Source organism: Anopheles ziemanni, chromosome 3 (genome assembly GCF_943734765.1).
Source record: "Anopheles ziemanni chromosome 3, idAnoZiCoDA_A2_x.2, whole genome shotgun sequence".
Classification (NCBI taxonomy): domain Eukaryota; kingdom Metazoa; phylum Arthropoda; class Insecta; order Diptera; family Culicidae; genus Anopheles; species Anopheles ziemanni.
Genome location: NC_080706.1, coordinates 94,676,379 through 94,690,698, shown reverse-complemented (window position 1 = coordinate 94,690,698; position 14,320 = coordinate 94,676,379). Strand labels below are relative to the sequence as shown.

Genomic DNA, 14,320 nt, shown 5'->3' with positions numbered 1-14,320 from the left:
ATGAAAGTTGAAGCAGCTAATATTTCTATTTTAGTCGCTCATGGTGAATTCGATATAATATTTTGTAAGCAAGCGTTTTTTTCCATCGCAGCTATGCTCAATTAGCGTTAGGCTGAGAAGCGGAAAAAATACCTTACGACAGCACTACCAGGGTATTGTGCCAAAGTCCATCCCGGCATTTCTGTCCTCTATGGGTAAATTCGAACCGGGAACAAAATTAAAACTCGTTTATCAAGCCGTAATTAGACACTGGCGCGAGGTATGGTGGCACCTCGAATTTCTCATCCTTACCGTTCCGCTAGGCCCCGCTCATGTCCATCTTCGCAAGTCTCGTGCGCCGGAACAGTCCAGGCGATTAGCCCAGACGGTCACCAGCTGGGGGTCGGCGGCGGCGTTTTCAATTCCAGCTGACTCGTGGTCTGGCGATGCCAACCTCGTGACACGCTGATTAAACTGTTTACAGCTGCAACTGCAACGGTGAGAGGTGCTTTCTAGTAAGCAAAGTGCTGTATCAGCCACGAAGCTCCTTTACACTTTGCTATTTCTGTCCGCAAAGGTATACAAGGAAGGAAACAAAAATCGATCTTAATTTACCTCTGTTTGTACACCGGCTTCAGACAACCTTCAGTCTGCCCTGGCTAAATACGATGTTGCCTTCCCGAAACCTGTCACACCTACAAAAATGACTGTGCAGCACCGGGTCAAGAGATTTAATCTTGTTGTTTGGCTTTTGCGGATGACTCATCATCGTATAGGAACGTTTATGGTCCTTATTTTCGATCGCTATAAATATGAGTCACTATAAATGCTCTGAGCCAAACTAAGTCAGTTGTTAAAGACCAACAAAGGTTGTTTGCATAAAAGTGTTTCTGTTGCCCTTTTTTTCGCTGATTAATTTTTCTCGTTATCGGTATGGTATAATTGAAAGGTTGTCGTTTTCTTTATATATTTATATTAATTTTTTTAATGGAATTTCTCGTCTAACACAACCCATTGTTTTCGATTTGTTTGCTTGAAGTCAAATTTCTTACTAATAACTTTTTATTACATTCCTTTATTTGCAGGCGAAGCAAAAGTTTCACTATCGGCTTGTCGTCGTGGTTGCCTGATAAAGTACGGGAGTGCAAACGGGTTGACTCTTTGAGTTGATGCCAAGGTTAACCTATCGATAAAAACCCTTTCCCTCCCACGCACGGATCGGATACGCTTCGGTCGATGGAGCCCTGCTGAACAGGCGGCTTCCCAATCCCTAAACGAGTCGCTGCAAACACAATGCGCGATGATTTAAAAACGCAAGAAGAAACGCTTCTCAAAACCGGCCGCATCATAACCGTACACACCTGGTGTTCTCATACCATCGAGATGACCATAGCCGATCGGAAACTAGCAAACGGACGACGACACGAACCTGTGAACGAGAAGTGAAACGTACGGTGACAAAGCCCATACGCGAGCCTTACTGTCCGCATCATCATCTCGAAGGCAAACGGTTCGATTCAAAGGCGTATCGGAACTGCCGCCCGGCCATCCTGCTCCGCGTGGCTGTGAACATACCCACACACTCAAAAGGCGCACCATCCGTAAATTCACAGTTTTTTTTTTCGCTCTACACATCCTTAACACTTCCTTCCGTATCGTTTCACGAAAGTTGTCTCTGTTCCTGTTTTGTTTTCATTTTCTGCTTTACTTAAGTTTTGTTTCGTTAGACCTTTCTGTGCGTTTGTAATCTATTCGTGTTTAGCTGCAATATTGGAAATACTTGTTTTTTGTTTGTGTCAACTGTTAAGATAGCGTAGCATACCGTACGAGAGTCAAAGTGAACTCAACCATATACTGGTTTTATAAGCGGCCAGATTTCAAAAAAAGTAGATTTATGTAATGTGATAATGAATATGCTAATTACGACCACTGTCGAACAAAGCTGCAACCATACACAAGAAAACGATCGACACCCGAAGGCTACTTCCAATCTGATAAATCCAGAATTTGATACTAGATTGATAGGCACAATTTTGAGCAGTACTCTATGCCAAATGTCCGGAACATTCTGTACGGCTAGTGGTTGGAAGAGTAAAAATTATCTGCAATTACTACTCGTTGGTAAATGTATCACTATCGCTAGCGCATAGTTAAGGGGGAACGTATTTTAAACTAACACACTATAAATTGATGTGCGGAATGTACAAGTGAACAAAACGTAAGAAATGAACATTCTCTCGTACGATTGAAACATACATTTTAAACCTTCACGGAGAAATATTTGTACCAAAATCCCCTTGGAATCTGCTGTCAAGGCTTGAGTACACAACTCTTTCCGTACCCGTCGGGATTCTTACCCAACACTTGTTCAAAACTGCAGGGCAGTGAAAGGACGTGTTTTTAAACGGGCAAAGGCAAGCGTTTAAAATTGTGTATTTTACGACAGATAAGAAGTGCTGGATTGGAAACAACGAGGTTGAATCCTTGTGCACAGCATACTTCAATTGCAGTGAATCAGCACTTCTTGAACTAAGCAACAGAATTAGGCAATTATATACAGACATAGATATTTACATCAGCCAGCATCAAAACGTTATCCGAAGGGAGGCGATAGGGAAAGAGAGAGAAAGTTGTTTTTCCGCAAGCTGCACATCTGAGATATAGAGAGAAAATATTTTGCTAAATATTTACACGCCGCGAAAGGGAAATGTTCTAATTGGTCGGCAAGGCTGAGGCGAAAGCCAAGGAAGTCGTCTTTTGATTACGGTATACTGTTAAATATTCATACGTTGTCAAGTGTGTATTGTTTCCTATTACTGCGTTAAAAATCCATCCGTTTTGTTCCGGGCACGAGAAAAAGTTGCACAATTTCATTTAATTTAATACCGTATGAACGTGTAATACATAGTACTTATATTCGCTAAAAAGCTTTATAACCGCGGTTTGGATTAAAATTGATTTTTAATCTGCATTGTCATTAAGAGCTAAATTTAGTATATACTTAAGGGCATTTGTTTTCATCTTTCTTCACACCATTTGATACACCATCAGTTGTTTTCTTTTTCGAAAACATTAGTTGCACGTTCCTCGCAGGAACTCTAGTGGATTGAAAGACGGTTAGCAAAACGCTTTTTACGCCATTTTCGATATTTCGAAGGCCAGTAAATCAGTTTGTCAACTCTTTTTTTTTAGTTTGAATTGAGAGCTTTTCTGGCAGTTCCTTCTAGCGTTTGGTGGATAAGAGATCTGTTTTAGTTTTTCTGTGTTCCTTCCATTTGGTGTCTAGTAACCTACGATAGATTTTAATACTTTTACTTTTCTCGTTTTTGCACTACACGTTTAGATCCAATTTAATCCGCAGTTTTGTGTTTAGTTTTTTTTTTATTTCCCCTTTCTTATTTTGAGTTTCTCCCTTTTTCTCCTTCAGTTTTACAGCTTTAATTTTTATTTATACTTTTCTTCTCATTCGAATCGGTTCGAAAATCCCAAAGAATTCCTACAACTTATCCTAGTCTTGAAGAAGAACAGCTTAACAATATACTGAAGGAAGTGTCTAGTACGAAAAGAGTAGAAGCGCCAAGGTAAAGCATTTTCAAAATTTCTATACCGCTAACATATTGGCAACAAGCAATTTAGAAAAAAAAATTACACAACACAAACACACACACACACACGCACACATACACATTCAAAAAACACACATAAGAAGAGCCACTGCAGAGTGTTTTTGAGTGGGTAGCAGATAACCACAAACCACAGAATCAACTCGTTTTTGGCTTGAAGAAGAACGTCTGCCGTAACGACAGACCGCACAGATTGTGCGAACCTCACGCAAGGACGAACCAGCGCGTAAATCAACGATCTCTCCGATCGATCTCAACGAACTACCGGAAGCTTCCGGGGGGGGAGAGTGTATTCGGCGGAGAACGTTATTTTCATTGGAAGTAGTTGCCGGCAGTCAAAACACGTCCAGTACATTAGGGATAGTATGTTGCAATAATGCCGTACAAATGGGAGCAACAAAAAGATCATGTTTTGGCAGAAGGTAAGTCCCATTTGCGTGTGTTTTACAAATGCTATCCATGAAAGCTGTATGGCTGAAACTCTCATACTCTTTGTGGTTTACTTGGATCACTTTACATGGGTTTGATTTGACTTGAAATCCTATGGCGTTAAAAAAGGTTGAATAACTTATCTGTGTGGTTTTATTTTAGATCAGTACCGGGTTCCTTCTTTCCGTTTCCCACGCTTCGCTTGCCTGGTTGATAAGCGGCCCCGTGGTCTGTTACAATTTAAATTATTATCATGCCCACCCCACCGGGCTGCTGTGTGTTAACCTTTCTGATTAGCGAATGACCTGAAATGGGACAGAATGTGACGTGTATTTTATTGGCACTGCCAAAGGTAGCACACCAACGAACGAACACGCCACCAACGTAGAACTCAAAAGTCAAGTTCGCAATTCGTGGCCAAACAAATGGCGACGATTCTGTCGACGATGGTACCACGGTGTAGGAGAAGGCAGCGACGGGGTTGACATTTAGAATCTTAAACGGAAGCCAAGGTTCTCTTCCTGTCTCTCTTTCGATCAGTGTCGTATGCATGGGGAATTCGTCCCCTTTTTTTCTGAAGAGTCCCAATGGTGGTGCGGTTCGATTGCGCCACCGCACCATTCCCGTTGCCAGTGTAGATTGTGGCATTGTTGGGATTCCTCCTTGTTTGTTCTCGAGCAACAGGTTGACTGGCCTTTGCTGTTGGCGTGTGCCTGCTGACACTGGAGAGGCCATTCGCAGTGAGTAAATATTCATCGTTTAACACCCGTCGAAGAAGCGTTCGCGTTCTTCGCTGTCAAAGCGCGGTTTTTCATTGCGATCAGTTTCATCAGACACTTTGTTTGTGACGTCACGAGGGAGCAAACGGTTTGGATCGTTCGCTCTTTACTTTTGCCAGCCGCGGCCATACCGCGTGATGCTCATATACCATGCTGAACGGAGGTTATTTTTACCGCAACGTTGCGCTTCCCGGTGATAAGAATAGTTGTGTATCATCCCTTTCACTGCTTTCTTTCGGATCACTCAGTCGTTCGTTAGTCGTTTGGTGTTGTTTGCTGTCCCGTCCATATTATCTGCGTTCAGAGGAACGTGAATGATCACTCTCGCTGCGAGAAACATCAAGCACTCACATCAACAGCCGATTGCACACCATCATTTTACCTCGGCCATCTATTTCGAGCACCAATAACTCACATTTCGAAACAAACAAAATCTTCTCCACGCGGTACCCCCACTAACGGACCATAAATGCCAATAAAGAAAAAAAAACAATTGATCCAACGCCTACCTGTTTTAGCACAGTTGATCATACATTGGCTTCCGATAATAAACAGTGCTCTCGATGCACATCAAAGAGCTCCGGCTCGTTTTTCGCGAAAGGGAAGGTTGCATCTTCCCTTTCCGTGTGTTCTGTTTGTTTTAGTTCAAACTGAAAATGGTGTTTACCCCGTTGAGCATCCAGCTTAAGAAGCGAACAACAACGGAGAAAAATACTGATGCAGAAACATTTTAATTCTTTCGTTCCTTTTTTTAAGTACAGTAAAAACCCAAACTAAACGGACTTGTATGAAGCAAACGAGCAAGAGTGCACAGATAATGGAAACTACCGTAATAATAGAAAAAATCGTTTGAGGCATGAGTTGAAAGTTCGTTGGCCATAATGAAAGGCGCAATACTCAGTACGAACATACGAAATAGTTAAGGTAAATGAAGTTAATTTTTGAGTTGCATGAGTAATTTATTTTCCATAGGGTTACTATGATATATATTTCAAACCACATACCATTCTTCTAATGCCTTTCCGACGACATGTTCGCGGCTTTCTCTGCGCAGTTTTGGGAGATCGAAAATTTTTCAATTTTAAAGGGAGGTTCTTATCTTCTCCACTTCCTTCTCAAGTTTCTGATAACAAAAACTCTCAACCTTGAGAGTTTGAAAAATGTAATATCAACTGTATTTTTTCCAAGACGCACATTAGTTTGCTTTTCCAAAAGTGAAGGGAAGTGAATTCCTCCTTTTTCGAAACCGAAAGTAAATATCATTGGAACTTGGCTTTGGGCTTCGATTCCGAAGCTGATCGATGGCGAAAGAATGCAATGGTGGCTCATCCCCGCCAAAAATCGTCAATTTTGTTTGACGTTGCTTCTACACCACACGAGTGTTGCGAGGTTCTATTTGAAATATATGGGGGTGTTTATGGCTCTTCAGTACGTCGCACCAGCACTTGACCCAGGTGGCAAGAGGATCAGTTCATAGAGCACGCTTCGGTAGTGATCAGTGTGTGGTTTAGACGAAGGCCCGCCCGCCTTGATGATCATCAACGACCTGCGTCATAACTGCGTCCTCTTGCGTGTTTCACAAACAACAATATGTGCACAGTGTTTCGCGGCCTTAGGGAGCTGCTCTCCAGGCTGCACCTTCATATGAATGGATGCGCTTGCTTAAGGTGGACCACCCCTGTGTTGTTGATGCACCCTTTTTGACCTTTTTTTATAACTCTCCTACACTCAAGCTGTGGCGTTGCTTTTTCTGCCTAAGAAACGATATTATCTGGCAACAAAGTTGTAACAGTTTTATCTTGTTTTGCTATGATTCACAGCAATTCGGTCCAGGCAGCGTCACATGTAAGCAACAGTCAAGACAACCAGCAGAGTACGAGAGTTTCCACCACGACGAGTAGCCAGCAGGTCAGCAGCAGCAGCTACCGTGTACGGAGATTGCGTTCCGCTAGTCAATCGACATCGTCTACAAGCCTGAACAGCATCAACAACAACAACAACCCCTGCATTAGCAGCAGCGCGAGTCAAAGTGCAAGTGGTGCCTGCAGTACCGCCAGCTCGAGTGGTGCAGGAGGTAGTAGTGGAGGTGGTAGTAACAGCAGCACCAGCAACGTGCTCAACAACAATAATACGATCACGTACAACCACAACAACTGCAGCACACTAAGACACCAGCGGCATCATCAACATCTTCTTCACACGACACGATCGAGTACTTCCGGTACGAACCAAACGGCAGCCAACACGGGGGCTCTAATCTCAAGAGTGTTTGACCACAGCAGCAGTAGTAGCAGCAGCACCACCACCACACCAAACACCAACGCCAACGCCAACGCCGGCAGTGGTAGCGTCGTGCCCGCCACGGCTTCATCAACTCCTTCGGTAGGCGGATTGGCAAACAACACCACCAGTGGTGGAGGAGGAGGAGGAGCGGCAACAGGTGGAAGTTTTCACCGTCGCGCATCTCCCGGGGATAAAAAATCGCATCAGCAGAAAAACGATGACAAGATGGACGAAAGACGGCAAGCACAACAACAGAAGACGCCCAGCAAGCAACACCAGCAGCAGCCGCGTGACACAACGCCGACTAGTCGGAAGAACAGGAAGGATTCAGATGGAGCAGCCAGTGAAGCAGCGTCACCAAAGAAAAGAATCTTCTCGCACCAACGACATACGATAATGTCGAAGGCGGCAAACAACACCGCTGCCGCCGCGACGCCGACCACCGCGGTGGTGGATGCTACTGAGCAGGTGGAAGAATCCATCGTCATCGAGGATGAAGGCAAACGGGAAGTGGACGAGGGCACGGTCGAGGATGACAATTCCTCCTGCGGCGTCGTGCCACCGTTGGATTCAGCGGTGAAGGAAGTGGAAGAAGCCGGGGAGAAGCCGCACGACTCGCCGGCGGACGCTGTCGCCATGGAGGAAGAGAAGGAAGTTCGCCGCTCGAAGGCACTTACCAATGACTCCGGTATCGAGGGGGAAGGTCATCAGCTGTCCAACCACCATCTCGAGGACAACTCGAGGACGACGGATGAGGAGAAAGATTCGTGCGTTGGAAGCAAGGAGAAGGTAGAGCACGTAGAGGATGAGGAGGGTGCTGTACAGTTGCGGTCGTCAGAGGCGGCACAGCAACGCCGGGAGGAGGGAGCATCGTGCGAATCGGATGGATCGCAAACCCGCACCATCCTACGATTCGTGCGGAAGAGCCTGGAGAATACTGCCATGTCGGTGATGTACTCCGAGAACGGTGTGTGCACCGAGACGATCGAAACGGAGTACCCACGCAACCTGGACGATAACATCGAGATACTGAGCCGGGAGGCGGAAAATCTCGCGCTGCAGTTTAAACCCGCGGACGAGAAGCTCGTCTTTGGGCCAATCTTTGATCTTGAAAAGTTTGAGGAGCAGCGCAAGCAGCAAAAGAAAGAGGACGACGAGGACGAGGCCATCGGAATTTCACCGTGCGGGCGGTTTTTGAAGTACGACAAGGAGGTTGGCCGGGGGTCTTTCAAGACCGTGTACCGGGGTTTGGATACACAGACCGGCGTTGCAGTCGCTTGGTGCGAGCTGCTGGTAAGTGCATTGAATCCCCAGAAGAATTAAACACACAGACTTACGACAAACTGCGCTACCCTTCCTTATTTTTTCCCATAGGAGAAAAAAGTGAACCGTGTCGAAAGGGCACGTTTTCGGGAGGAGGCCGAAATGCTGAAGAAACTGCAGCATCCGAACATTGTGCGCTTTTACAACTACTGGGAGGCGGCACCGATGGCCGGAAACAAGAAGAAAAACATAGTTCTGGTGACCGAACTTATGCTATCCGGCACGTTGAAATCGTAAGTGTTCCGTGAACTCCGTTGTGGGTGTGAATGTTTCTTTTTTTTCATTCTAAATTTTATTCCTTTTTCTCCAGCTACTTGCGACGGTTTAAGAAAATCAACCCGAAAGTACTGAAATCCTGGTGTCGGCAAATATTGAAGGGTTTGCATTTCCTACATTCACGCACGCCGCCAATCATCCATCGTGATTTGAAATGTGATAATATTTTTATAACCGGAACGACAGGGAGTGTTAAAATAGGTGATCTAGGATTAGCCACGCTGAAGAATCGCAGCTTCGCCAAGTCGGTGATCGGCACACCGGAGTTTATGGCACCGGAGATGTACGAGGAGCACTACGACGAGGCGGTCGATGTGTACGCGTTCGGCATGTGCATGCTGGAGATGGCCACGTCGGAGTATCCGTACAACGAGTGCAACACACCGGCCCAGATCTACAAGAAGGTGACGTCGGGCGTGAAGCCGCAGAGCCTCGAGAAGGTGGAAAATCCGGAGGTGCGCGAAATCATCGAGCGGTGCATCCACGACAAGAAGGAGGGCCGGCCGACGTGCAAGGAGCTGCTGAATTTTGAGTTTTTCTGCGAGGACATCGGCATCCGATTGGAGCCGATATCGAAGGAGGCCTTCCTGGCGAGCCCGGACAACGTGCGGATGGAGTTTCGGTTGCGCATCATGGACCCGAAGAAGCGCGTCAACAAGCACAAGGAGAACGAAGCGATACAGTTCGATTTCGACATCCGCGTGGACGATGCGGACGAGATTGCGAGCGAAATGTACAAGTCGGGCATACTGATGGAGGACGACTCGAAGACGGTGGCGAAAAATCTCAAGGTACAGATACAAACGCTGCTCAAGGAGCGGGAAGAACGTGCCCGTCAGCAGCAGGTCGAGCAGGAGAAGGAAGTGCTGCAAAAGCAAGCCCTCCTAGCGCAGCAAATGTACCAGCAACAGCAAATGCAGCAGCAGATGGAGAATGATCTGCAGGTTACGGAGCTGCAGGTACCACAGTTGCTAAACCAGCAGAATACGGTTCTACCAGCACAACAACAACCACAACAACCGCAGCAACAAGTTCCACAAAATTACTACCAACCCGCGTCGCTTCCGGCAGCGCAGGCACAACAAATAATTTATCAGCAACAGATTTCGGCACCGGTCGGTAATGAACAGCTAAAGCAGCAGCAACAACAGCAACAGAGCTATCAGCAACAGCCTCCACCTATGGGAGGTGGTCAGTACATCGTAAACCAATCGATTTCGATGCAACAGCAGCATCCCTTACAGCAACAACAAACGCAACCACAGCCACAGTTCCTTAATCAAATGACTCCATCTCAGCAAACACAAGCGGTTGTCAACCCGCAGCAGCAGCCGTACGTGCAACAGCAGATATATATTGACCCGCAACAGCACCAACAGCAACAACAGTATTTGCAACAGCTTCAGCAACAACTGCAGCAGCAGCTAAGCAACCCCCAGCAAGGCCAATCGCAAGGCTCCACTACGATGCAGTTTATGAACCAAATCGGCTCGCAGCAGCTGGCGCAGCAAATCTTTCAACTGAAGCAGCAAAACTTTGCCATGTTTCAACAGCAGCAGCAGCAGCAGCAGCAAGCGGAGCTTCAAGAACAGATTTCCACCCTGGAGCAACAGCTGCAGGGAATCCTCCCCATTCATAACCAACCGGGGCAGATTATCCAACAACAGCAGCAACCGATGCAAACAACGGTATACGTACAACAGACACCGCCACAACAACAACAAGCGCCTCTCATGCACGGTCAGCCGATTCAAACGACCGGGCAGCCAGTTTACTTACCACAGCAACTTACGGATCCTTCGGTACAGCTACATCAATCCATGCCAACACAGTTGGGAACACCACAGCAACAGCAGCAACCGCAACAGCAAAGCTCTTCGGCAATCATTATGCATCATCCTCAGCCGCAACAAGCACAGGTTTTACCCCAACAGCAGCTTTTCGTTCAGCAGCAGCAGCAGCAGCAGCAGCAGCAACAACAACAGCCTCCAATTATGCAGCAGCAGCCGATGCAAACCACTCAAACAACACAGACGATGCCAATGCAACAGATTCTACAACAATCCCCAGCCCCATTGCAGGTACCAGCGCAACAGCAGCCACTACTACCCCCTCAACAACAGCCGATCGTGGAAGCGCCTCCTCCCGTAGCGCTGGCTAACGAGAATGTTCAACTGCAACAACAGCAACAGCAGCAGCAACAGACGATTGTCCCGCAAGAGCAGCAGCAGCAAACGGTGTTGTTGAGCAATGTTCCATCGATTAACTCGAACGGTGGAGCTATGGCTTCGGCGGTTGCGATAGGAACCGCCGCCACAACAACAACAACAACAACAGCGGGTGGTGGTACGCCAGGCACTCCCGGTCCACTCGATCAACCAGCCACGGCCGGCACGCCGGTCATGCCTGCCTCACAAGCAGCGCTTCCGAAGCGGCTGACGAATGAAATTAAAAAACGACGCAACCAGCGTTCGACCGAGCGAAACCCGAAGCTGCACGTGCTCGGCTACGAAAACAACATCATCGAGTGCGAGATGGAAAACCGTGCGAAAAAGATCAAGTTCAAGTTCGATCCGACCAACGTCAACACGGTGGAGGTTGCTCGTGATCTAGTAAGTGCCACCCTCTTTGCAGCGGTTCTCTCCCCGGCCATTGATAATCTTCTCCCTCCGTTTTGCAGGTCAGCGACGACCTACTGAGCGAGTCACAGACGACAGTTTTCATCGAAATGGTACGCGACATCCAGCGGCAGCTGAAGGAAAATCCCAACCAACTGCCGGTCGCCTCCCAGTGCTACCGACGTTCGTCGGAGAAGGTAAGAGATGACCACAACTCGATCCTCTCGGCCATCCTCCCGATTTCCCCTCCTTTCCGTGTCTTCTTCTATCACCAAACACATACATTATAGGTGCGCCTATCAAAACGTTACGTGCTATTGGTGTGAGCGTGCGTGTGTGCGTGTGTGTGTGTGTGTATATCTCTGTGTGAATATTTTTGAAAGAAGTATATTTTCCATCCTTCCTTCACATCAGTTCGAGTTCGAGCGTTTAGGAAAGGAGAGTGGTATCTGAAAAAAAAAACGCGCACACCAATGCTTCGTATGCATTCATTCGTTTTCTATTTTCCCTCCCCAATCCAATATTCATGGATGATTACGGCTGTGCTTTATCTGGTGTGCTATAATAATAAGAGCGCAAGCACGAGCTTTCTGCGGATTTTTTTTTTTCCATTCCGTTTTTGGTTATTTTGCTGCTACACAACGCCAGGAACAAAATCCGTTGAGCGGGGCGGCCTCTCTAGTTGGGTGTATTACGGTGTTTATTTATCTGATTTACTGCAAACTGAACTAAACTCTCATTCCGTTGCGAAGTTTCGTTACACATGTAAAGTAACCGGAAAATTAGTACAAATCTGTATAAAGCATAATTACCTTTTGATAATCAAGTTTGATATACAAAAAAATGGAATGAAGTCACACACATGACAGTGTAATTGAATATTTAGAACTATCAAATCGATAGAAACAACAACTGATAAGTTTTACGTTTGAATTGCTATAAACTTGCTTTTTTTTTATTTTCCTTTCAAAAGGTTTAGGTGATTTTGTATCATTGTCTATTGTTGTATTTTAATACTTAAAAAGTATGAAACTCTTAGGTTATTATATGATAAATGCTTCTAAAACTACTCACGATAGTTAACGCAGAAAGCTTTCCACAAAGCAACGAAACCGTTATGGAAAACTTTTTCTTTCGCGACATATGCAAGGTGATAGAGCTTGCACTGCTGGCTTTTAACCTCTCTTGAACTAGTTTTTCTTTTCTTTGTACACCACTATCACGCTTTTATTTAAAAAAATAAGACTTGTAGCACACGTGGCCAAAATTACTGGCGCACCAACGGCCATGATATTCCAATGAGTTTACACATTTTCCATAAACCTCCCACTTTAATGTAATTTATATGATAAGTCGTAAATCTCTTTACTCTTTATTAATACTTTCTTTCTCTTTGTCGCATTGCTCGTGTACTTTCATCGTCGTTGATTACGAAAAAAAAAATAATGCCCCCCACATGACACAACTACTCTTCCTCCTTCCATTACACATTTTGTTCAAAAATATATAAAAAATAAAATTGTCCTCAACGGTAATGCCACCACAACCATCACCACCACTACCACCACCACCACCACCAACAGGTGCGCCATGCGTCTCTAACACGTCAGCGTTCGACCTTTAAAACACACCAGAGACACAGATCTGTAAGTGAAGGATACTGAAAAAAAAACTTTTTGCCCTTTTTGCTTCTACGTTTTATAATGATAATCTCGTTTTTTGTGCTCTCTCCTCCGATCGAATGTCCTTCCGTTTTTCCCCCTTCAACCCGTTTTCTCTCATTGTGTATGCCAGTGTGTTTCCTGTTTTGTGTGTGTGTTTCCATTTGTTTCTTGATTTTTTTGATAGGCGCATGTCCATTTGTGCGTGCGCGATTCGATTGTTCAACCACACACGATGGTTGATGCGATAATTGTTCATCTTATATTGCCACATGCTCACGTTTCTTCACATTTTTTCTCTGTTCGCTTCTGTTTCTTACGCGATTTGTTTTCCTTTTGGGTTGTGCGTGTGCGTATTGTGTGCGCTTGCAAATGTGAGCTAATCATTTTGCGCTTTCAGTTCTAGTCTTTATTTTGCTCTTACTTTCCCATACTTAGTTTGGTGTGAAAGTATGTCTTAATTTCATTCGTTTTTGATTACTCATAATAATTTCCTATAATTTTTTTTTCGATATCATAGCAATGGTTAACTTTTCTCTCCCATTCAAAATTAACTTTAGTTCAAACTTTTGACACTGTAGATTGTATTTGAGATTTTCTAGCACTTAAGGAGAAACTACTAGGAGTGAAACTTGATTAACTTATTTAAAGATCAACAATTGAAGCACACGCTATGACATTTTAAATAGTTCTAAAAAGTAGTGAGTTTTAAATTGGAAAAATGTTTTCATTGCACCATTGCTTTCTGTGCTTGCAGCTTTTCATGGGTGCACTTTCCGTGTTTGCTTTTTTTTATTTTCCCTTTGGTTTTGCTAACTTAAAACTTAAGTATGTTATGAAAATGGTCATTAAAGCGCTAGTTGTAATTGTTGCAAAAATTTTCGAAAAGAGGTAAATTACCGTTTACCGAATGTATCCTCTAAAACACACGTTTGCAAACGCTACTTGCAAATGCGAACTGCTCTCTGATCGTTTCATTAATCGCCATTTTGTTTTTCCATTCATGCATAATTGCTTCGGCACGTGCAGCGTGACGAAACATCAACGACCGCGTCCAACTTTACGCACATCTTCGATCCAACGATCATCGAACGGCAAGCGCTGGGAACGGGCATTTCCAGCACGACGACCTCATCGTCCTCATCGTCTCCCTTGTCACAGCAGCAGCCCGCTTCAGCGATCACTACATCGCAGACAAACGGTGAACTGGAGAAGACACCATCGCTGGATGGCGGTGACACGGTTGCACCGACAGGTTCACAGGTTCCTCCATCGCAGCAGCCGGACGTGGAGTATAATAATGACGCTAACATCGTAAACGGTGTTGCTGCTGACCAACAGCAACAGCA

At 45.3% G+C, this 14,320-nt stretch overlaps 1 protein-coding gene across 1 annotated transcript in view; it reads left to right on the top strand.

The window, feature by feature from the left end:
• The first annotated feature begins 3,785 nt into the window (after positions 1-3,785).
• Positions 3,786-14,320, top strand: part of LOC131285898 (uncharacterized) — a 29,102-nt gene continuing 18,567 nt past the window's right edge. Inside the window, exons 1-7 of the mRNA XM_058314752.1 lie at positions 3,786-4,024; positions 6,631-8,386; positions 8,468-8,649; positions 8,727-11,304; positions 11,373-11,507; positions 12,894-12,956; positions 14,001-14,285. Coding sequence (XP_058170735.1) covers positions 3,990-4,024; positions 6,631-8,386; positions 8,468-8,649; positions 8,727-11,304; positions 11,373-11,507; positions 12,894-12,956; positions 14,001-14,285 — 5,034 coding nt within the window. The 5' untranslated portion in view covers positions 3,786-3,989. The remainder of the gene's footprint in view (positions 4,025-6,630; positions 8,387-8,467; positions 8,650-8,726; positions 11,305-11,372; positions 11,508-12,893; positions 12,957-14,000; positions 14,286-14,320) is intronic.